The sequence below is a fragment of the Strongylocentrotus purpuratus genome, unplaced genomic scaffold (genome assembly GCF_000002235.5).
Source record: "Strongylocentrotus purpuratus isolate Spur 01 unplaced genomic scaffold, Spur_5.0 spur5_scaffold_20, whole genome shotgun sequence".
NCBI lineage: Eukaryota > Metazoa > Echinodermata > Echinoidea > Camarodonta > Strongylocentrotidae > Strongylocentrotus > Strongylocentrotus purpuratus.
The window spans coordinates 12,560,182-12,586,490 of record NW_022145606.1 but is presented as its reverse complement, the minus strand read 5'-3'; the positions used below and the strand labels follow the sequence as shown (position 1 = coordinate 12,586,490).

General features: G+C 36.4%; 1 protein-coding gene across 1 annotated transcript; it reads right to left on the bottom strand.

The window, feature by feature from the left end:
• Positions 1–1,181: 1,181 nt before the first annotated feature.
• LOC115927589 (zinc transporter ZIP12-like) lies at positions 1,182–24,718 on the bottom strand. The gene is made up of 9 exons (XM_030993662.1): positions 24,282–24,718; positions 16,368–16,658; positions 14,617–14,824; positions 13,764–13,954; positions 10,659–10,824; positions 8,100–8,269; positions 6,701–6,847; positions 4,242–4,385; positions 1,182–1,265 (listed from the first exon to the last, which is right to left on the bottom strand). Exons 1-9 carry the CDS (start codon positions 24,579–24,581, stop codon positions 1,182–1,184), a joined length of 1,701 nt encoding a protein of 566 aa, XP_030849522.1. The 5' UTR covers positions 24,582–24,718.
• Positions 24,719–26,309: the final 1,591 nt, after the last annotated feature.

Genomic DNA, 26,309 nt, shown 5'->3' with positions numbered 1-26,309 from the left:
AGGCTTCATAGTGTGAATATAATTTTGGCCAAGATTATGGAGAGATGAGCAATACAAATACTTATTATACATTCGAACTAAAATATGATCAAATGATAACCTGGGAGTTTTTGTTTAGTATTAAAGAGTCCCTTCATGATTTTCATAAACTACTACTACTACTACTACTACTACTACTACTGCTGCTGCTGCTGCTGCTACTACTACAACTACTACTTCTACTACTATTACTACTACTACTACAACTACTACCATATTGCTCCGATTGTCTCATTTTCGCTCGCATGAACATTGCCAGCGCAAACCACTGAACTCTACCTCCTGGACGGATCATCGCCCATTACCATTCACTATACGTTACGTACTAAAAGGCTGTATTGCCTGACCGTTCATGAATATTTATGTTTTTGCTTACCTCGGCAAAATTTTTGCTTTTACTAAATGGACAAATTACGGTGGGGGTTGGATGAAATGGACATAATGAACCAAGCAGAAGTGATCTATGATAAATCATGCTTCTTATCCTTCGTGTGCTTGACTTATAATCTTAAAATCGCTTGGCAAACTGAGTCCAAAGTTCGACTTGTTTCACATGTGTATTATAGGCAATGACGAGCTTGCAACCTATTTTGATCAAATTACGGTGGGTGAACTTCCAAAAGTCAATGGGACATGAGGGTTCCAATGAAAGAGCTAGTGACAACGTAAGTCGGGGTGGATGTGCTTTTCGTTTAAACAAAAAATGAATTTTTAAAGATTTTTTTGGGGGTACAATTCCATAGGCTAACATGTATGGCTGCTGACTCTGACGATAGGGGGCGTTGTGAAATGAGACTAAACGGAGCTATATGTACTACTACTACTACTACTACTACGTCTGCTACTACAACTACTACTACTACGACTACGACTACGAATACTACTACTACTGATAGTACTACTACTACTAGACTGTACTATTAATACTACTCCTACTACTACTACTAATAAACACTACTACTACTACTAATAATAATAATTATTATTTTTATTATACTGTACTGCTATTACTACTACTATTACTACTACTACTACTACTACTACTACTACCACTACTACTCCTACTACTCCTACTACTACTACTACTACAACCACCACCACCACCACCATCATTCGTGGCTTCAGGCTTTGCGTGACGCAATTCAAAACTTACCCCTTACACAGCAATCAGTATCTTCGGTCGGGAGAGGTGTTTCAGTTTCAAATGCCTTTACCTCATTAGCTGTCTATGAATGAGAAGAAAATGATACGATAAACTTTGGTATCTTACGAAAAACTGCACTGTTACTATGTGGAGCTGCTAAATACCGTATCAGGACAATTACCCACTGGACAATCACCCCCTGAAAATCGGTCGGTTTGTCGTCAATTTGGCGGTATGACCGAAGCATGATTGTGATAGGGTAATTCAGGCAAACCAGGGACCCGTTTCACTAAGCCTTTTTTTAATGACAAAGGACAAAATTCAGTGACAAATCTGCTGATAACCAATCAGAACCAAGGATTTCAGTAGCTTATAACAAAAACTGTCATTTGTCACAGATGACAACATACCGATGTACACATGTCATTAGAATGAATGGCAAATAGACAGTCAGTTTGGTTGAGAATCGGACTGAAGTCAGGGTATTTTTTCGGTGTGACTGCAGAAGTATTCGGAAGACGGTCGATTTTGGAGGATAATAGATGTCCTCCGTTCGTTCGTTCGTTCGTGTCTCCTTAGATCAAGATTACTGTAATCTTGATCTTCGGAGTAGTTGCTACAACCGGCCGTGTCAGACACGTTGCCCCGGGGTGCGAGATAGGAGTCTTGTAGCGTGCCCCCATTTAAAACAATTATACAGTTACAGTTAACAATATATTTAATTAATAGTATGAAACTATTAAAATTACTCTCAAGTTACGGGAAAAAATATTGCATATACATATATTATGAATCAATTGATTTGGTCGATCCAGTTAGATGGCACAAACACGGCACTACTGGACAGAGATCCTAATAATTACAGAGCTTGGTCTTGTTGCTTTGTTCGCCAGCAGTTTAAGGATATGGAATCCCGCGGCACATTACTCACAAGAGTTCTAACAAGCCAAGCTTATACAGAGCCTATAATAAGTAATGTCGTACATGTACCACCCACCCGATGATCGATCAAAAACTTATAACTCATAACTGAAGAAAAAAAGTAAAAAGAAGAAGAAAAAAAAAACGAAAAAAAAAACACGAAATGGTAACCATCTAAAATTTCATAGTTGTGATAAATATCTATAAAGATTTATCAAGCACCAAAAATAAATAATATCATGTTCAAGAAAAGGATATATACACTTTGTATTATACACTTTGATAGATGATATAGATAGATAAATAAATAGGTTATGTATAGATAGATATATAGAAAATTAGATAGATAGATAGAAAATTCGACGAATAGGTAAATAAATAGATAGATAGATAGATGAAAGAAACAAAGATAGACAGATAGATAAATAGATGTATTTGACTCAACACATTGTTCAGTTTTTCAGGTAATCAATTTGTCACATTTGCAGGAAAAAGAAGAAGAATGTTTTATGCTTCTTAAACGGTGATATAATTAATTGAACACCACTTTTCTCACCCTCTGTCTAGTTTTCCTGATTTATATGTCCGTTCTGAAATACATTATTTGCTTTTGTAATGCCTTTTTTCAATGACAACTGACAAAAAGTCAGTGACAAATTTACTGATAACCAATCAGATGCAAGGATTTCACTAGCTTATAACAAAAACTGTAATTTGTCACTGATGACAAGTTTTGTGAAACAGGACCCAGGGGCGGTATTCTGAACCCTGTGTTATCTCTAATATTGTTGTATCTTTGGAGATAAGATAAAGTTGGTATTCTGAACACTGTTGTAACTTTTGTGTTATCTTTTGTTGTATCTTTTCTCTCATCTCATTGGCCGCGCCTGCGCTCATAGCTTGGTGCGCTTGTAATTGTGCTTATTAGTAATAACATGGCGCTTAATCCTCATTTGCATATGCGCACGGGAGTTGTCGAGATAATTGGTATTCTGAAAGTTGTTGTATCTTTTATCTTATCTTATCTTGCATGGTATTTACAACAATATTTACAACAGGTAGGGGGTTGTTGTATCTTTCGTGGTGGTATAATGGCGGCAATATTTCTTGCCCAGAACCAACTTTGTGCCAATAGACGAGTTAGAAGAAGATAATGTGTTGACCGGAAACATCAAAGATGAGAACTTTCTAAGAAATTAAATGCTAGGATAGGACTATTTTAATGCTCTCATCTTAACCAATATAGTGAAAGCGTGATTTGTCTTCATGATCCACATTCGAAACAGCGCATAATGATGACGCGCGTAATAAGTGCTCAAATAACTAATTACGCCCAAGATTAGTATGCGCTAGGCGCATCTTCAGATATGGCATGAAGTATTCCTATTGGTTGATCTACTTATCATGTTTATATAAAATAGATTTTGATTGGTAGGGTCCATAAAAATGGGCGTGTCATCAATGGTCAAAGATAAGATAGAGGCGGTCCTTCAAGAGATAACACAGGGATAAAACAATGTTCAGAATACCAACTTACAACAATATTAGCGCTGTGTTATCTCTGGAAGATACAACAAAAGATAACACAAAACTTACAACAATGTTCAGAATACCACCCCAGGTGTCACGTACTCACTGTGATGTTCCGCTGTGGCCATTCACTATAGTTCATGTAGTTGTCCTCCGTTAATGAGACAAATTTAGAATAATTTCTAACGATCTTAAAGACCGTCAATACTACTGGGCCAGAAGGGATTAGACCCCACAGCGAGGTCACTGACAGGTGGCTTTCTCATTAACTCAGCTCTCAACTAACATGAGAAAAAGAGGATCATGGGGGAACAACATGCACCGATTTGGGAAGTTTTCTATAAAGAGGGAGCAAGTATAGCTACAAGTAGGACAATGGGCTTTAATAACCATCAACTTTTCGACTTTATACTCATCTTATGAAACAAATAGTACATTTCTTTAGCTTGTGCATTAGTAGTATGCACTGCACTTGGTTAAGTCACCATGAGACGAACAATGAACTCGACAAGTCTCGTTCATTACCCTGCGTGCAGTGCACATCCACTAATGCACTTGCAAACGTGTATATTCAAGAAGCAAAGAGAAGCGTTAAAATGATGCTTACTAGTTCGCTCTTTGATTCTGAGAGAGATAGACCGTTTTTGCCATTAGCAAAAGATCCTTGTCCCGACATAGCACGCCCTCGTTGCCCGTTAGCTGTCATCTCTACATCCGCCGATTGTGTATGGCTGTGATGGGAGTGACCACACTGTCAAAAGTGAATAAAATCATTTAAAGAAAAAAAATGTAATCATTTGATAATAGACAATGACGATGAAATATCACATTATTATGTTTTAGTATCGAAAGAATAGAGAGGAAGAGGGAGAGAGAGAGAGATTGGGAGAGAGGGAGAGAGAGATATAGAGAGGGTGGGTAGGAGGGAGGAGAGAGAGGGAGAGAGAGAAGGGGAAGGGAGGATGACGAGATTTGAAGAAGGTACGAGGCACCCTTCAATTAATTATTTGGATTCGTTTATTCTCATTTCCCACAAACTGAGAACGTGTAATTAAATGCACGTTGTTCTCACACACATCATTATAGTAAGCCTAAGTATTGTACCAACCATTTCTCATTACAGCTCTTGGATTATAATTATACAAATGGATTATGTGAAATTGATTGTTATTCTCTTCATGATTATGTCTAGGAGAATTCCGAATTTGTTTTTCGGTTTATTGTTTTCTCTTTCTTATGCCTGTTACATGTACTCTTTTCTAAGCGCCATGAGCACCGAAAGGTGGACCTGTGCGCTATACAAGTAGCCACTATTATTATTATTATTATTATTATTATAATGGAGGAATTCATATAAGGTAGGAAAACGCTTCAAAGTTACGTACATTTTTGATTATTCGATATTTGTTTTTCACGTTCATAATTAGTAAGGCCTTAGATCTAGATTAAAGATAACAAATGTTGCTGACGGATGAATGTTGTTACAGAAGTTACTGGGAAGTCGTAATAAAAAGGAAATAATGACAAACGATCACAACAGGGTTATGAACGCAAAGAAAATACATTCGCACACAATTCGATGTTAGAAACATCGACTGTCAGATTATTTTCATGCTTGCATGTATTTGCTTACTCTTGTGTTTGTTATTTTGCTTTGATAAATGGGGTTTACAGCCATTCTAGTATTTGATCAAAACCAATAAAGGCAGTATTATCAATTTTCGTAAAAATGTATGTAGATCTACCAAAGGTCGATAAGGATTTTCCTCAACGATTTTCAACCTTCTACATAGCACATTACCGCGATATGGTCGCAAATTAACTGTTACGTAATATAATTTTCTTCATGAATCTAGAATTCAATGTACATAGTGTTCTCTGCTTTTGTTTAATGTTTGAATTTGTTTGTTGCTTGTTTCTTACTCGTTATTAGTCTGTTTTATATTCATTTCTGCTTAAATGTGTTCGGTTTCCGTTTATTATACCATCGAACAAAGCAGTCATGCTTTAAAATATTTTTCCTTTCTTTTTTTGGTCAACAAATACGCGTTGTTAATGTTTGTCACATGTAAATCTAATAAGGTATTAAAATGGATTCGTAGTTTCTTTTCAGGATTCTTTTATAAGGAGGACGAAGGGGTCCGTGTTTCTTAACTGTTTGATTAATATTTTCTAGTTTTGTAAGTCTGACATATATCTTGTAGTTCATAAACCGTATTCAAAATATCACCAAATGTTCAAGTAAACAAAATGAAAATATCACAATAGAATATAGAAACTGCGTTATATTAATCGATCTTCTTAGTAATATTATTACCTTCATGAAACTCTTAAGTTGCTCCTAGACGAAGAACGCACAAATATATTTCTCCGATTTTTTTTTTTTGTTTTTTTTTTGTATCTGCTTATTCAGTCAGACCAAGCAATTTAGAACTATCGAAATTAAGACAGTTCAGAACGCATAATTTTGGTTTAAAATGGCGGCCTACTTTCATGAAACTCACTATATGTTCGAAGAAGAAGACACATTATGTGTTTTTGATGTTTAATCTGCTTTCATTTTCGCGACAAAGCAAGTCATAACTATTGTTGTTTGTTAAGCTTTCATTATAAAAAATATAGGTATTGGAAGACTGTTCAATTGATTCTTGCAGTGGTAGTTATTTTACCTGACTGCTAAGAAAGCATAAATGCTTGTTAGTAAGCAACCATAGGACCGACGGCTTTAGGTCCTCTCCGAGAGACCTGGTAATGAGGACTAATGTTGTTTTCTATGCTTTCATTATAAATAACATAGCTATCGAAAGACTGTTCAATTGATTCTTGTATAGTGGTGGTTATTTTAACTGACTGCTAAGAAAGCATAAATGCTTGTTAGTAAGCAACCAGAGGACCGACTGCTTTAGGTCCTCTCCGAGAGACCTGGTAATGAGGATTAATGCCTTACTGAAGGGCACTATAGCGCCTTGGATTCGAACCCGGGTCGCCGGATAATGAGACCCCTGCTCTACCAACTGAGCTATCGCGCGCCTTCTGGAATTCACATGATTTAAAATGGCGGCCTACCTTCGTGAAACTAGTCAGCTGCTCGAAGACGAAAAATACGTAAATGGCCATCTCGACGACAAGACACTTCCAGATATACGCCATCTCCGGGCTCGTAGGCGCATGAGCGCTGTGACCGCTGCTGTCGTGGGTGTGGAGACCCACGGCCTGTACGAGATAAAGAAAGAAACGTTTAAGTATGAATAAGTACGGTGTGTTGGCTCAGTCAGTAGAGCGTCCGCCTCACAACCGGGAGGTTCGTGGGTTCGAACCCCGGCCGCGTCATACATACTTAAAGGCGTTAAAAGATGGGAGTTGTTGCTTCCTTGTTCGGCGTTCAATAATAAGGGATAGAGCGCAACGTCGATCTGGCGCTGCTCAGTGGCTGCCGGGCTCACGATCAATTGGGCAAAACAGAATTTTCGTTTCGGTTTAATAAAATTTGGAGTGGACTTTAAAGATTATTATTATTATTCATTGACCATTTCATGAAATTTGATTTCTACTTCTTGATAGAAGTAAAACAATTTAATAATAATAATAATAATAATGATAAATTTATATAGCGCAGCTTTTATACAAAATATATTCAGCTGCGCTGGTTAAGAGCTCCCTTTTACTAAAATCTAAAATAAAAATCAGATCTCTCAGTACAGATAATAAGACAAGTTACATACAGTTAACTACATTATTTATACACCTTTTAAATTTGATTTGATTTTTTTTGTCCCCCTTTTCTTTTCTTTGTATTTCAAGAATGAAAGATGGACTGGTTAGATGAGGGCATTTGTTAAATACTCTTAGATTCGATCTTTGGCATCAAAAAAAAAAAATATATATATATATATATATATATATCTGGACAAATCAATTGTTCACATGCTTAAAAAGTGACAAAACTTGGTAAGGGTATATGAATAATTTATTTGTTAATTGTACATAACATTAAACAATATATATCGTCGCTATATTTCATACTTACAATCAATTCCATCTTAAGCATTACCAGTCAGCAAACAAAAGGGCTCAATAAAAAGAAACAAAAGAAACGTGCATTTCTCTCTCGAGATATCAATACCCATTGCTTATACCTGTGGTAAAACGATGTAGACTAAGACAGTATCACAAGTACAACAAGAAAGGATGGTGAAATCCATTTTTAGAGATAAACTGCCCATTGATTACCATTTGGTAAAAGATGTAAGACAGCATTACCAGTCAGCAAAGAAAAGGGCTCAAGTAAAATGAAGAAAGAGTGGTGAAATCCCTTTTAGGGACAAACTGCTTATTGCTTACCTGGGGTAAAAGATGTAAGACAGCATCACCAGTCAGCAAAGAAAAGGACTCAAGTTAAAAAAAAAATTAAAAAAAAGAGTGGTGTACATGTATCCCTTTTAGGGATAAACTGTCTATTGCCTACCTGTGGTAAAAGATGTAAGACAGCATCACCAGTCAGAGTAGCTACGGCTAAAGCTATCATTGTTTGTATGGTCTTGTCATAGAAACCTTCTGACATACAAGGGACGAACAACCCACCGAGCACCGCAAACAGGCTGATGATGAAAACTGCTAGAGTCCCGTATCCCCACACTAATACAGAAGAGACATTAGAATAGAATACAAAATCGATTATTTATTTATTCATTTTTTTTAGATTAAAAGTTATTTATTAAAGCCCGACTGCAATACTTGTAGCAACTTGCTTCCTCTATATAGGAAACAATGCCTAAGCAGTGCCCGTTGGTCCCCCATGATTCTCTTTTTCTTATCATAATTGAGAGCTGAGTTGATGAGATAACCACATGTTAGTGACCAGCAGGGTGGTCTAATTTCTCCTAGCCAAACGAGTGCAGACGGGCTTTAAACAATAGATTCTATCAAAATATAATGTTAGAAAAGAGTAAAAGATTGAATATTTATTTATTCATGTGTTTCTCAATCTATTTACTTTTTTTTTTTATTTTCCTCTTGTCAGAGGTACTTTATTCATTTACAAAAATAACCAACACACAAATCATTACATCATAACAAAATTTTACATTCACTTTAAGTATTTTCTTAAACTATTAAGAGAAAATCTTCAGTGATATAAAATATCCCCGAAGATTTTCCTTAGTTCCCAGATGCTATTTCAAAAGCTCTCAAAAACTCTCCAAAAAAAAATACTTTGTCCCGAGAGCCCCTGAAACAACATCCGAGATGTTATCCAAGAGTAACTCGTATTTAAAAACATGCCATATGAAAAAGCTGTTGTATGGTTTACCTTGAAAATAATTTAACATATACATCAAATAGATTGCGTATTGAGCATATGCAACGATTGTATTTATATCTGCTCCATTTGCATGTTTGAAATCAAAACCAGCAATTAATAATTCTTCGTTTAATATAATTTTTTCTTTAAAGTTCAATTCAATCAATTCCACAATACGTTTCCAGAAAAGCTTTACGCTCGGGCACTCTAAAAGAACATGAACGAAAGATTCTGCTGTTTTACAAAAAATGCAAAGGTTTTCATTTACAATTTTCCATTTGCACAGATTGTATCTAAAGGGTAAAATCCTATGAAATGTCTTAAAGTTGAGTTGTTTTATTTTATTGTTTTTCAATGTCTTAAACTTAAATTTTAATGTATCTCTCCAATCAAAATCAATGACAAGGTTCAGTTTACCTTCCCAAAATGTTAATACAGCTGGTTCTCTTTTCTTAAAGTCACACAATAGGCTATAGAAATGGCTAGATTTCAATGAAGATAGTCTTATAAAATCAAGTGTTCTTATTTCGTATAAGTCGCCTTCGAATTGTGAATTTGTTTTATCGTCATGTGCGTAATTAACATCTTGAATTCTTTCGATCCACATTTTTGGGATCGCATTTTTAAGCTTCGTATACATAAAATCAACTAGCAAAGAATTTGAGCCAAGCACTCTACAAATATGTTCTCTTGGCCGAAAACGTCCATTTTCTACAATGTCATTCATTGTTATAATGCCTTTTCTAAACCATTCTTTAAAAAAGAGAGGTTTGCTCTCATGTGTAATATTACTATTGTACCACAATACTTGATTTTCAACATTCATAACTTGTGGAAATTGAATATATTTAAGTTCGCTCCAAGTTAGGAGACAGTTAACATAAAAATTAGGTATTTTTTGTTTTAAGCATAACTTTAACATGTCTTTACTGGAACAATTTGTTTTCAAAATTACTAACAACGGACATATTTTTCAATCCAGTATCTAAACATAAACTTCCACGGTATATCATAATTATTTTCAAAGAAATTGTTAAACCATGATAAATGTAGCGATCTCAATCTATTTACAAAACAACAGATTCCATCAAATATATCCATAGTGTTAAGTAGTCTGATTTTGAGCTTTGATTGTCAATTACGTGAGTTTTCACCGTAAATAGATAAATACCGTGAAATTATTCATTCACAAATTAACTTAAATTTGTATGCCTTCATACAGAGGTCATCAGGGCCCTGTTTCATACAAACGTGTTTTTATCTTCATTCAAATTTGCTCTAACCCAAATATTAAAACGCCACAATTTCAATAGCTTATAAATGGTTTTTTATCTTGGTATTTATAACAAGCTTTATGAAACAAAGTCCATGTCGAGTTTTTGGACATTTGTTTTGGAGAAACAATTCCTCAGCGAAAGTGCACAAGAGAGGGATCTTTCAATGACGCACCCCAAAACGGAAGGCGAGAGTAATAACAAGTAAGACCGTAAAAGAAGTTTATTACATTCATCAAGACGCACATAGCTGGTGATACATCAACATAATCACTAATCAGTTACTAAAATCAAAATATTATTACTACCTCTGAGTCAATGAACCCCCAAAATGGGAGGCATTAGTGATAACAAACAAGAAAGTGAAAGAAGTTTATTACTTTTATTATGAAAAACAAGGCTGGTGATATATATCTAAACATTTACACTAAATCACAATATTTTTACTAACTTTTTGCTTTGGAGATATCCGATGGCTCAGTGGTTGTAATTTCGCATGCTCCACTCAAGATTTGTTGCACCAGTGACGGAGAAAGTTCGTTGAACTGTTCTTCGGTAATTCCAGCTTCATGGTCAATACCGTATATGTCTAGTAGTTCTTCGCTCGAAAAGCATGTCTATAGACAAGAGAGAGAGAGAGAGTGGTAACAGGGGGAAATCCTTTATTAATCTGATCTATTTATTTAAATACAGTGATTAAAATACATGCTATCAGCTTGACATAGCTGTTTTCAACATGTCCCTACATGGTACATTATTAAGAATACAGGGCATTCTACTACGATATTGAGCCGATTTAGCGATTCCCCTTCTAACGAAGCATTTAAATCCAGCTTAAAACCCTCGAAATCTTCATTTTTCGTCATCATAATGACTGTTGAGATCTGTGGTCATTAAGTTTTCATATGTTTGAATGTTCGTGTCAAATGCTAATGGAATGTCTTCCAAAATCAGATTCGTAGTCGGATCCTATGTTGTACGATGGGATTTAGAGTATATAGTAGTCTATCCGCCATACTTGTACGTAGAGTTTATTGAACTTTGGCTGATAATGAAGGCGAATTCAAAGACTTTCGTTGACTCAAAGAATGAAAAATGAAAAATGAAAATACAACCAAACCAAAACCAAAAGACAAAAAGACAAAAATGAAGAATAACTAAACTTTACCATACTTTTAAAAACTATAATCATTAGGGTGAAAATAGTGATGTGAAGAGAGGGGGGATTGATTGAAAAAGTCACAACCTATCTGAGGATTTGATTATACCTCAACGTTTTGTCGTTGATAGGCTATGTACATAATATGTCAGATATGAAATTGGATTATTCAGTGACAATTTAAAGGCATGTCATGAGAAACTATTTATTTCATTCACATTAAGACTGTTTCACCCTATATATCCAATGTCTTTTAAAGGCTTTTTTACAGCATTGTTAAGTAATCTTATTGTATTATTTAGCGAACCATTAATCCCGCTTTTTTTTGGCCGACAAAATGAATAGGCCTGATCGGAAAGAAAAATACATATTTCAAATAACCGGGTGCGAGATTATAACAACATTTATAGACTTGAATTTTTTTTCTTTCACTGAGATACATGGAACGTTAACCTATTGACTCCTTGAACCGGACAGTCCAACTCTTGAGAAAAGATCACCAGCTGATCAACACATGATATACGAGCAAAGAACCCTGCTTCCCCCTTTTTCACTCTCGAATTAGTCCCATGGACGCAATTGGTTTAAGCACCAAGGCCCTGTTTCATAAAACTTGTTACCAATAACAAGTTTAAATCACAAGCTACTGAAATCGTGGCTTTTGATCCGCTGAGAGCAACTTTGTCATAGAAATTCAACATTTGTTATTCATGACAAGTTTTAAGAAACAGAGCCCTTGCAATCGACACAATATTTGCCTTTACCAAAAGGGTGAAAAGCTCTCAAAATAAATACATCGAAAAACATAGATAGCATTTAAATTAATGGGATATGTTTCGGAGTTTCAAACTCAATCCTCAGGATGAATTTCACAACCGAACTGAACACAATCAAGTTGCTTTTATATAATCCCTGCCTTCTCTGATTATATTAATGTTAAATGTCAGATTTAATAAACAGTTGGTAACCATTTTAATTGCTTGCTTCATGAATTAAGTACATGTCATGAACAAAATACAACGTACATTATTCTGTTATCAATTTATTAACATAATCCTGATCAGAGCGCGGATACCAAACGAAAATCAACAAAATGTATTTGGAACAATAACATATATACATATGGCACTTATCAGTTTACATAATAGTGATCTATATTCAAAGATTAGGCACGATGTGCATAATATTATAACAGATAAGGACATAATAACGTCCTTGTTTTCACGAAGTGAGGAAAATCGTAACGCAAAGTGAATGCATTTTTTTCACTACCGTCACTTCGTGAAAACAGCGACGATAATAGTAATGGCATCATACATGTTTATCACATGCCCTGTTGAGGGCCAGAGACGTGTTGATAATATAATAGGCCTGTTTTCATCAGCTCGAGATTGCCAAATAACCCGCTATGTTAACTATCCCGATCGCAAGTTATCAAGCTAATTTGCATCTTCATTTAGCCTGCAGTTGCAATTAGCGGGATAATCGGTCGAGATAATCATTCTGAGATATCTTGGGCTAGTTTGCAAAATATCCCGCTATTTGTCCGGTTCGTTTTTACCAGCCAGAAGACTAGCACTCTGCGCGAACGCTGAGCAAAATATCTCGAGCTAATTTCTCGAGCTCGAGCGTCGAGCTGATGAAAACGCGATTTGTAAAACTTCGGGCTTATTTGCTTATCAGAAACAGCGGGCTATTTGGCAATCTCGAGCTAATGAAGAAATACCTAATTATCACCTAATCATCACCCCTCTGACTCACAGCAGCAATACGGACGTGACTTAAGGGAAGAGTTTGGTTTTGAGTTTCTGTTTGAAAGTTTCTTCTGTCAAATAAGCAGCGATGTTGTTCAAGAACCTAAGCGGACCATACACAGTTAGTATTTTGTTTATGAATGATCAATACAACATTTAAATATATGTTTTGGTATTAAACACATAGGACTGTGTTTGTGTTTGGCATGGTCTTTGATGAATCATGAGAGAGTAAGATTGTTCAAGGAATGATTGGGAAATGAACAGTGAAAACATATTGCTATAGAATGGCGCAAGTACTGATTGCGTCATAGGCATAATTAGCGTAAGCAGTTTGGCTATCGAAATACGCTTTGAGTACAACGAGCATTATCGTTATTCATCTTTTGACAAGTGTGTAAGTTTGTTTGTGTTAAATTAAAATATATGTTTCCATAAGTGAATCAAAACATGGAATATATTTTACATAAGATTGATATGAAATAACATTTACTATATAACGTAGAACATGTCACTCTTCACTATCATTCCACCCTCGTGTTGTGCGTCAAAAAAACCAGGCAGTTCGTTGACGCAGTCCTGTGTCAAATCATTGACGCATCGTGAGCAATTTGCATAACACATTAATTTCAATCCATCTTACCGTTGTAACGTTCGCAACGTGTGAATGGCTATGATTGGCGTGGTCGTGATCATCAGCCAATACCGTAGCTCGCTTCTCTATGCTCCGCCCCTTCGAGCGTGTTGCTATGACGTCCCTCCTCCTACGGGCGTGTTCATGGTCGTGGCCATCTTCCCCACCGATTCCGAGGTCTATCAGCATGTGCGCGAACTCTGCGTTGCGTTGTAAAGAGAGAGTTTAAAGTGAGTTTGAGTTAGACCATATAGAGGGAGAGCCAGGGAGAGGCGGGGGGGGGGAGGGAGGGGTTATCATAATGTTTTATCATAACAACCGAGGAATTTCACAAAAGTCTGTAAAAATTATTCTCTGCAAATTCGATCGTCAATGGATTTTCCTTACTTGTACATTTAAAGTTCGCTGCTCCACTGTACAAACACCCAAATGGACATTTACCTGACTGATTTAACCTACCCCCCCCCCTTTTTTTTGTTTCATAAATTAGATGCAAATGCCCAAGAAACATGAAATATTAATCATAGAAAACTTCATTATCACGGATTTTATCCAGGGGTATGTCATTTGAAAGTAAAGATTTGAACCTAAATACAACGTATCTGAATTGTCTCAAGTTGTCACTGTTGCGTCAGTTAATGGAGAACATATGTTGTCCTCTAAAAATGCTCTTTGTCCGAGACATCGACCTTATAATTACAAGCAAATTCAATAACATCGAGCATCGAATTTGGAAATGTACGAACAAAACAATTACATCGTCCCAGAATGCTTTTACACAGGAAACATGATAGGGTTTAGAAGATCCCAGTGGGTTGATTTCTAGGCAGTCTCTACGGTCGTCGTATTCTCTTATGCTCACCTTCCTCGGGAATGACGCCCAACGTCGCATACGTGTCGGAAATTGCCTCGGTGAAGTCCGTGGTCGAGGGCAGAATGGGTTCTCCTATGCAGTACCCTTGTAGTAGACCGGCGACCACGGCCTGCGCCGCATACTGGAGCTCGTCATCGTCAGCCCCTGCTTCGTGATCATTCACGGTTTCGTCGAAGACAGATTCAACGCTAAAGCACTATTAAATGTATGATAAAACGAGAGAGTTCGCATTTATTTGATTTTTCTAATCACCATCTGATAGTCCATGGAATGCACATGATCGATCTCAACACCTACTTATTTAAGAATTTATTACGTTAAAGTTATATTTAAAACAAGATAGCAACTCCTTTCGATACATCAACCAAACACAATCTTAATATATTTTGTGGGTCACCTAAAAAGATGGCAATGGCGTATTAGGTAATCCAAATATGATTTCTATGGGACATAGAGTACCGAAGCTGTGACGTCATAAAAATCTATTTTTAGAATTTCTCAATTTTTTCTTCATTTTCCGAAAGAACATAAAAAATAATGTCCAAATGTCGAAAACCAATTGAATATGTTAAATATTGGCTGAGATATGACCATCTGAATAAATATACTCCACATAGGAACTCAGTGTTATATGCTCTGGCTCCTAATGGTTAGAAGCCAGAGCATATAACACTGAGCTCCCATTGGACATATATTCATTCAGATGGTCATATCTCAGCTAAAAATAGATTTTTGATGACGTCACACTTCTCCACTCTATAAAACATAGTATTACTATTTCCCTGTGATGAGATATTTATTCGATTTTTTAAAGATTTGTGTTGTTGCTATAAAATATCTTTGATTTTTGATAGGCATGCTATTATTGTGTAAATATGTTATGAATAAAACGTTTGAACTGTTTGAATGTGTAGCTTATGGCTTCTAGGCTTCGTTTCGGGTTTTTTCTGAATTCTTAGCAGCGTACATAATTGAATTTGTGCATGCGTTTATCTTGTTGACATGCCGTCAAGTTTTCCTTTTCGAAATCAGTATAACCAATAATCTATTCATATTATCCCATTTTCCACCTCTTATATATCATATATTCTTCTACTATTCGAAAATTGTATACCTTTACCAATTACCAATGTTACAGATAACTCTTACAGACGCAAATATGTTATTGGTCCCTAGATCGTCACGTGATATCTATTGCGAGGATCTTAATTAGCGTCTTCCACTCCTAGCCTTATTTTTCCTTTTTAATCCGAAATGTTTTAATTCTCCAAAACAAAGTTAATACAAATAACATCATTCAGAAATTAAATAAATTACAAGTCAAACTAAATGTATACATTTTCTTTTGCACCCAATACAGTATACAGAAGGAGAATATTTGAAATACTCGTTTAAACACATGTTTACGTAACAACAACATAAAACAATGCTTTGTTCAGAACATGTTAATAGTCTTTTAATCTTGATCTAAGGAGACACGAACGAACGAAAGTAAAGCATAGTTCTAGCCCTGAATATAGAGATTTAACTTTTTAAAAACATATATAAAAAAAACAATACCAAACGCAAAACACACTCACAAAACAAATTACATTCGGTCCTTCTATTCCTCATGTATACGCACATATAGTTAAACAGACACACACCACCTTTAAACACCCCAAATAACGTTATATCACAAAGTCCACCAGTCAATATTTGTATTATAAGAACCTATGCCAACATTAAATGTCCCTCACCTTCGCGTTCGTTGACTCGGCATAGCTGTCATGGATCGATTCCAAGATTACTTCCAGGTCATTCTCAGTCAAGGTCAAGTTAGACGAATCAGGTGCCGCCATCTTGAGTGACGCCATCACCACACTTTCAGTGAGATCTGTGCCGCCACGACCGGCCTGGCATACCGCCACCATCTCGTACGCTCCGAAGAGGAATAAGGGACTAGCACGGAGAAACGCGGCGTCATCGAGTCCGTCGACAACGTCGATATGGAGGCTGGAAAAGACGTCAGATGTGAAGTCATGTTGGCACTAGAACAGACGGAGGAGATAGAGAGCGAGGATGTAGTTTAGACCTTCTAAAAATTAACTCAGGGCAATTAATCTCGTGTTTTATTGCCTTTAAATTATCAGCGTTATTTCACCTCTTGGGTGCCACAAGACGTCTTTAGGTGTACCGTGAGAGAAATGAACTAAAGATCATTTTTTTAATCCATTAAAGAAATAACACTCTAAAGACAATTAAGTGTCTCTTTTTTTTCTCGCTCCTTCGCAATTTTATTTAGAAACGATGTGATTTCAGGCAATAAAGTGCTAAATACCAAAATTAGAAGTCAACGAGGTTCCAGAATGTCTTTCGCATACATCACATCATTACTTATCTAGTGTATTATGTTTACAAATAGCAGTTAACTATACAAGAAATGTCATTGTTTGTTTTGGCTCGCTCCGCTCAATCTCAAAGTTTAGGGGTAATATGAGTCCGTTCGTGTGTTCATGGCACTTGACGTGTACCAGCGTGTTTAAAAATAGGGACTTATAGATTTGCACGACGGAAACGTGGACTGCCCTTTTATAAGGCAATGTGACGTCCTTTTAAGGCACTGGCAGTGACGTCACATTGCCTTAAAAGTACAGTCCACGTTCTCCGTCGTGTAAGTCTAAAAGTTCCTAATGAAACTCCTATAATGACTTGGGATTAGGGTGACGCGAAATCATTTATATCTCTAAAGGATGCCGCGACAAGAAAAGGGTTGGAAAGTCGCTGTCCTAAATAATTCTTGTTTGGAGCACGTCATTGTGACATCAGCACATTTCAAAATGATGCACGAGGTTATTGAAACTACCTAAAGTTGGTTAAACCCCCCAAAAAGCGATATGCTTACGAACCAAATTGAAAGGAATGACAGGTTTTGTACTTGTTCTATTGTTGTCTTCCCGCCAGAAAGGGAATGAGAAATCCTCTGTAAACACACAACGACCCTCGCACGAGCGCGCACCCGAGCCGATATAGCACGCAGCCCATCTTCCCAAGCACGCTCTTCACCGCATGTATTCATACAATGATTTGCACGAGTGAATCGGTATTATGAAATGCAACACAAATACATCAATACTTTGTAATATATAGACCAAAAACTAAACCGCAGTGATAATGCATCAAATTTGACAGCAGTAAACAGCGACGGTTGGTCTTTCTCTTCGTGTATCTTTAAAGAGACACACACAATATTTATATGATTTTTAAAAATAGCTGCGATGCCTGCCTTATAGGTAAACGTGTCGTTTGTGGCGGCTACCTCACCGAACCTTGGAAGGTGGTTCGGGATTTTGAGTCCTTCTAGTCCGGTGGTGATAAAAATGAATATTCGCTTGCTATTAGGCATAAACAAAAAGATGTTGTTTTGCCTTTTGCTACCGACCCAATTTCTTGAAATCTACGGTCGGCTTTTTTAGCAATTAAAAAAAAAAACGTTTATCAGAGAAAAAAAATTATATTAAAGCTTATCTGCCATAGTTTACAGGAGGGATTAGGCCGCCCTGCAAGGTCGCTGGACAGGTGGTTATCTCCTCAACTCAGCTCTCAGTTAACATAAGAAAAAGAGGATCATGGGGGACCAATGGTCACCGATTAGGCATTGTTTGGTATATAGAGGGCGCAAGTAGCTACAAGTAGTGCAGTGGGCCTTTAAAGCATTCAAAACTGAGAAATATCAGCCCAAAGAGGTAGTCAAAGAAAAAAAAAGATTTCCGACCGACCGACCCATGTTTTGGCGGTGCCAGGTAAAAATGTCAGAGGTAAAAATGTCAGAGGAAAAAATGTCAGAGGAAAAATGTCAGAGGTAAAAATGTCAGAGGTAAAAATGTCAGAGGTAAAAATGTCAGAGGTAAAAATGTCAGAGGTAAAAATGTCAGAGGAAAAAATGTCAGAGGAAAAAATGTCAGAAGTAAAAATGTCAGAGGTAAAAATGTCAGAGGAAAAAATGTCAGAGATACCCAAAAAAGAGGACACTTTTTTTTTCTTTTTTTTTTTGGTCTCGAAATTTCAAAATTTGACATTTGGCTTCGTTGGGGGGGGGGGGGGGTTAAGGGCGGTGATGGGGGGTTTACACATATAAAAATACCAAAAGGGGGGGTTTAACCCCCAAACACCCCCCCCCCCCCCCTGTGTACGCGCCTGACACTGCGTAACTTTATATTTAAAAAAAATCATGTTTGTGATTAAGAAACGTGGGAGACATACAGTATAAGTACCTCAATTTCAACTGTTTTTGTTCTGCCAAATTCATGATGCATTTTGTTTAATGTGTAGACTTGTACGAATATGTACCTGAAGGAAACTGTCGTATACAGTGTATGCCAGCACACCTCGTATAAATCCTGCACCAAATATCCTTCAAACAATATTATCATGTATACAAGCAGTATCATGATCAGGGGCGTCAATCCTGGGGGGGCGGGGGACACGTCCACCCCCCCCCCCCCTCAAAAGAATTTTCAGGCGGTGAAATGTACCCCCCATGTTTTGTCAGAAAAGAAGTTCTTTAATAATTTAATGTAACGTCAACGTTTCCACGTGGGAGGGTAGGGGGGGAGACTGAATTCAAACAAAGATTAAGAGTCGAGAACGGTATACAACGAATCGTCTTCTTTCTCTAAAAATGTAATGAAACGTCAAATATAAAAAAAAAAGGCAATGAACGAACCGGTCACCAATGAAATTACATGCCGTGAAACAGAATAACTAGAGAGAGAGAGAAAGAGTGTGTGTAGCAACATAACGTGGTATAATTGTGAAAGTAACTGTTAATGTGACATGTAATTGTGTCCCCCCCCCCCCCCCCCCATGCTCTAACTCGGATTGACGCCCTTGATCATGATGCTATAAATGTGTACAGTAAAACTATGTTTCTGATATGTTACTCATGAATAAATATTTGTCAATTTCAGAGTTTGATCTCTCACAGCAAATAATTATAGAACGATGTAGCTTAAACAGAACCTCTGCAGAGCGCGCATTTATCTGAAATGTGATTGTGCGGTTAGTATTTGATGTAACATTGGCGGCTTTCTGCTTTGTATCAGAGTATCAAGCTGCTTATTGATGTTCTCCCAGACTATTTATACCGCAATAGTGATCGACGATCAACTCTTTGCAAAGCGCGCGCTTCTCTGGAATGTGATGGTGCGGTTAGCATTTGATACATGGGCGGCTTTCTGCTTTGTATCAAGGTATCAAAGTATCAAGCCCACAAAAGTGAAATTGTTGGAAATATGCATTTGTAGTAAATTACATTTTATAGTAGTCATTGCCACATTTTAAAATGTCCATCAATCTTCAGAAGGGACATTGAAGTGGGGGCGGAGGGGGGGTGGGGCGAAGGGGTGGCGGGGGTGGCGGAGGACTAACAGCGTGATATCTTATTTTTTTTTGGGGGGGGGGCTGTGATGACTTTTCTTTTTATTTAATGATTACACCATCGAGCCACAACTCGGCCGATAATTATTCATGGCCAAACTACTCGATTTTAGACATTCTTTTTTCCCAGAAGTTTGCTCAGTGTACCAGTATCACTTGCTTAGACAAAGGCATATGAGGGGGAGGCAGCCGGGTCACTACGAAGGATGCACCCCCCCCCCCCTGTCTCCCCTCGGCAAAATTCGGGCAAAAGGTCCCAATTTCGGGCAGAAAGATAAATAAAAGTTACAGAAAGAAGACAATAAAGCAGCGCTGAAATTAATGAAATTTGTACCTCTGACATTTTTTCCTCTGGCATTTTTACCTCTGACATTTTTTCCTCTGACTTTTTTACACCGAGCCGTTTTGGCACCTAAAGGGCAATACAGCATTTTTTGTATAGGCCTTATCCTTTTAGTCCTACAATTTCCATAACGCATATTGCATAAGTAATTGGCGCTTTCCTTGGGTGAAAGAGATTTGTCAACTGCTATGTTTAAGTACTTTGAATAAATTTGTTACGATTGTTCCCCTGTTATACATTTTTTTTCACCAAATATAATTTCTATCTTTCCAGCTATGATTTGTGGTCATTGAAATGTAAAAGTTTGTTTATTGATTTGAAAAGTCTTTCCATTTTAAATAAAGCTTGGTGCATGATACATGTACAACTTTACCTCTTACGTCACATTTTCAAGGAAATGGCTGCGCACATGTCATGCTAAAAGGCATCAAATCGTGCTAAGAATAACTTTACTTAATTATCTCTTGTACACTTTCATAAAGAATATTGTACATCAAAGAACAGGAGTACATCCCATTTTCAGAATACACGTATTCTTTAGGGTAAAGTTTCCTTTAATATACTTATGGGGCGTTGCAAGAAAGGTGCAATCAATTGCAAATCCCCAAAATCAAGCGTTAAAGTCTTACGATTTATTGCAAATTTGCAATTAATCGCGACTCAGTTTTCTTGCAACGCCCCATTAGTAAGAGAGAGAGAGAGAAAGAGGGGTAGGGGGGCAACTTTATTGCTAATTGCTTTAGCACCTTATCAGGGCGGCTCAGCTACAAACGTTTCGACTGATATGATGCTGTGTATCGCGGTAGAGTGTTATTTGCATTATAGCTGCGGTATAATTATAAAGGGGCAAATGATTATTCGATCAAAAAACTAAAGGTTGTGATAACAAAATAGTTTACATATTAAGTATCGATTTGTTAAGAATAAACAAACATGATCAGTTTTAAAAAAAGGGTTTTGTATTCATGTCCCTTTCGCCAACAGTTTGACCAATAGCAGTTCATAGAAAATATGAAATCAAGTGTTGTGAGCATGAGTTGGCCTATACTAACCGCAGAGAACTTTCTTGATGTAATTAAATTCTAAATAGACCGGTTTCTGAACATATTCAAATTTATAGATGTTTCTCTCTTTGGGACTTAGTAACGAGGTATTCATTAATATGTTATTGATGAATGAACTACAATACTTGGAATCCAGATTACATGCATTACTTTTTGCCATGTCGGGCAATCCTAGGATGAGAACAACCTTTTTTTAAACAGTATGTATACACTTGTAATAATAGTAAACCAGTCAAATAAAGATAATGATTGTAATTGATTTGTAATATTTTGTTGGGAACAGAAATAAAATAGAAAAAAAATAATAAGTGAATCGAAAATAAATGCATATAGCAGTAGAAGAAAAATACAAAACATAACAAATGGGATGGAAAAAGTTAATATTATTATTTACTTCTGCCTTTTGGGGTCTAGCCTTAGGGAAGGGGAGCATCAAGTGGGGCGCAAATACACAAAAACTCAGCCACTATGAAAAAAGGGGGCATATTTTCTAGGGGTTTTAAAAGGGCAGTGGCGGTTATACCCTTTTAAATCCGGCTATGTGTTGCGGGCCTCATTCTCAATTTTTGATCTTCAATCTCAAAATCAATACAAAAAGGGGACTTGCCAGAAAATAATTGAAAAAAAAGTTAGATGCATGTACTTCCTCATAGTGATACAATACGTCCGTATCATGATTTATTATCTATTTGTTTTCACCTCGTTTTCTGTTCGTGCTGTGCGTGGGAACAATATTGCGATTTAACATGTAGTTTACATACATCTCTCATGCTCATATAATATAGTCTTATTTTACATAATTCTCTGATAGTCATAGGCCTAGTTTACATAATTCTCTCTTCCTCAAAGTCTTAGTTTACATAATTATCTCATGATAATAGGCTTAGTCTATGCATCACTCAATTTCCTTAGGCAGTAGATTAATTATAGATATGTTGTATCCCACAATGCACCACACTTGAACGCTCGCACTCCAAATAAAGGCGTGGTCTTATGACTTGCTGGGTCTATATTCCAGGACGCGCAATTGCGGGTGTTATCATCGCATTGTGTGTTTGCTAGAGAGATTTTCCTCGTTTGATGTGTGAACAATTGAGATTCTGATTGATAAGATTCCCTTAAGCTTGACAATTGTGGAATGTCAACTTTATAGTATAAAACTACTGTGAAAGAAAGCAGAAAATCAGATAAGCAGACTAAAGAAAATGTGAATAAAATCGGACAAAATATAAGAAAGTTGTCAAGTTTGTTAGGCCGATGGACAAATCGTATAAGGCCATTTTAAATTAGCTGAAGTCGCCATGTCATCGTGACGTATGGCCGGACTATTTTCCCAATCTGTTTTAACAAACATGAAAAATACAGAATATTGTTCTTCTTCAAAATGCATGGATTAGCCTGTTCAACTCCTTTTAGATGACCTATGACAATATGATTTCCATTATGTTTTGAGTACTGCCCCAAAGGCAAATGACACTTACGGGAAAAATTAACAATACTGAAATATATTCTGTACACGAAGAACGGGAGAACTGTCCGTGACTCTAAGTTACAATCCACTAACCAAATTGCCAATTTGAAGTTCGCATAGATGTAGTAATCCCATGATTCAAACATTCTTTAATTTATTCAGTATTGGTCTGATTTATTTTTAATCTTTGGTCATTCTGTTTCTCTTTATGTTTTGCTTTCATACAATTAAACATATTAAAAAGTTCGGATTGCCTTCATTTAAATTGAAATAGTGTTGTCTGGAGAGGAAAATCAATAGTTTTTGTAAACAAGATAAAATCAAATGTCTACGTATGGAGGATAAATATTGGTATAGCGATTTTTAATTATATTTTAGAGACTGATATCATCAAATTATATTTTTAAAAAGAGGACATTTTTAAATTCAATGCTAAATGTGACTTCGGTAAGTAGGAAAAGTATTAAGAAAAGAAAAAGAAGAAAAAGAAAAAAGAAAGGAAGAAATATAGAATGAAAAAAATAATGAAAAGAAGATAGACAAAGGAGAGGGAGAAGAATAAGATGGAGGAGAAGGAGAAGTAGGAGGAGAAGGAGAAGAAGGAGAAGTAGGAGAAGAAGATTAAGCAGAGGAAGGATACTTCAAGAGAGCCATAATGTCAAAATATTCAAGCTCGTCGATTTCTTCTCTCCCCCAAAATCAATGACAGGCCATGTTATGTTACGGGCCTTATTTCAAAACTAGATGATTTAGATCAAGGTGTCCCTGAGAATAAGATTCATCGGGATTTCAGTTACCATGTTTGTTTGTGTTAAGTTTTATACAGCCTGTTTTTTAAAAGTATTTATCGTATTGTATCGTAGTTTCATGTGTTTTTTTTTACCTTCATTTTGTTGTTTATAAGTTAGTTTCTTTCTTTTGTCAATGTTCTCTATTTCTCTATTTCCTCATATCGTTATTTCTTTTTTCATTTGTTCTCTATCCCTCAATCTCTTTGCTTCATTTTTTGTTCTCTCTATCTTTCTTTGATATAACTACATTCTTGTACATTCACCTTTCCTTCAATAGTATTCATTTTTCTCTCCATTAATATCCTACCCTCTATCTATCTGTCTGTCAATATCTCTCCCCATTTCACTTTCATTCGAATATAACTCACCAAAATATTGATGTGCCTTGATTTAATTGTTAAATGATTTAAGATTATCTGTTATGTATATTTTGTATTTTTCTTTTACAGCAGTTAATTGACTGACGAGAAACCCCCGTTTTCATAAAAACTGAAATAAAAACTAAAAAAGTGAATAATGAGTAAATAACCTAATAACTATGAAAACTAAATCGTTTTTTGTTTTACCTTAGAACAGTTATCGACCCGTTGCTCACAATTGATCCGTCCGAAAACTATTTCGACCAAACTAACAACTTGATCAAACGTCACATTCTGTTCCGGATTATTCAAAAAATCGAATTCCTCTCTCATATCCGCCAGCTCAACCTCCAAAAGATAATTTCCAATTTCCACGTAGTCGTCATCATCCTCGTGTTCGTGTATTTCCCTCGGGTCCCTCGTCAAGCTTGCGACCGTGATCGCAAGAAAGTTTGTCAGGATGGCGAGCAAGAGAAATCTGGTGCACACGGTACGTAGGTACGCCATTTTGAATGAAGAACTTTTCCTGTACTGTGCGCCTATGGGTGTGTTACATGCAACTGTTACGTATAGTACTGTGTGCAGAATGCTTATACGTGCCGTGTGCAGGCAGCGTGAAGACGACCCAAGACATATATACCCGGGCATATATATAATACATGTCAATAAAGAATACTGCAAACAGTCTTTTATCAACTAAGTCTTCATCAATCCTACTCTCTTGATTATTCCGAACGTCAAGCCACGCCCACCGATACATCAATCTCGACCTTTGGACTGTTCATTAAAGGTATTATATTGCTTTGTGTAAACCTTGCAGAAGCGTCATACATTTGTCAATTTATCCTGTCGTTTGACGTAGAATCTCGTAACTTTATGTAAATTTGTAGCTTGAACCTGGAGTTTCAAATTTCTCTATGAGACTATAATAATAATAAATTGTTTCTTTTATAGCGTTTTATCCAATTTACAACTGTTTAAAGCGCTTTACAAAACACAAAAGTCAATGATTTAGAACTCAACAAAATATATGATAGAAATTGTAATTTAGTTTATTACAATGCAAATAGATGTGTTTTGAGATGTTTCTTAAATACTTTAACTGACATACTACAGCGCAATTCACAAGGTAACCTATTTCATGTAACCGGACCACTGGAATAAAAAACTTCGCTCGCCTATCTTCGATTTTATTCTAGGCACATGGAAAGCCGTTCAAACATCTGTTCATACCTGTAAAAAATAGAAATTTATCATAAAAGATTCATTCATGGGTTGACATAAAATTGCAATTTTCTGCACTGTATTGAGAACAGGGAATTTTAAAAGTTTTGTTTTAATTGCACATATTTCAATTAGTCCTGGCTAAATAATACACAGAAGTTCTTTAAAATAATGTAGTTATTTTTTTCAAAATGGTCGATAACCCTACACGACATCGTCGACCACAAAACCGACGGCCTTTCAACCCACAGCGGGCCTTCTGAACAATTTCTGAGAGTTAAAAAAACTGTAGGTTGTCAATTTACATGGACGCCCCGCTCTTTTATAAGGAAGGAAACGCAAGAAGAGAAAGGAAACAGGAGAAGAAAAAGAAGGGGAAAGAGAGTAAGAAAACGGAAGAAGAAAAACATGAAGGATAAGGAGAAAGATGAGGATTTATTTACTTATTTATTTATTTATTCATATATTATTGTCCACTTGTGTGATGGATCATAGGGTCTACTCTTCTGAAATCATATCATATGCAATAGAGTCGATGTGTGTGTATGTGTGTGTGTGTGTGTGGGGATGGTATTAAAATAACCCACAACAAAACACAACCACAACAAAAAATTCAACTTTTATATTTGTACCCAAATTAATCGATATTAGGACTGATGCGATATTTAGAATTGGAACAAGAGAATTTGTTTTCGTTGCCTGTAAACAGTGTGTCATATAGCAACCTGTCGATGTAGCTTTTTTCAAGTTGAAAAGATTTCAAGTATCTGGATGTTTTTGTTAAATGACCATTTGGGCGTTACATTATTCTTGTAGCTGCAGCAGTTACTACTGAAAGCAATGAGTCTGTTATACCTACAATCTCACTGCCTACCATCCCTTCAGCTCTGATGACTACATCCCTCCTCCAGTCGGCTCTCATCCCTACATCATCTGCTAGTATACTGGTAAGATATTCATGATGGTGCTGGTGGTGGTGATGGTGGTGGTGGTGGTGGTGGTGGAGGTGAT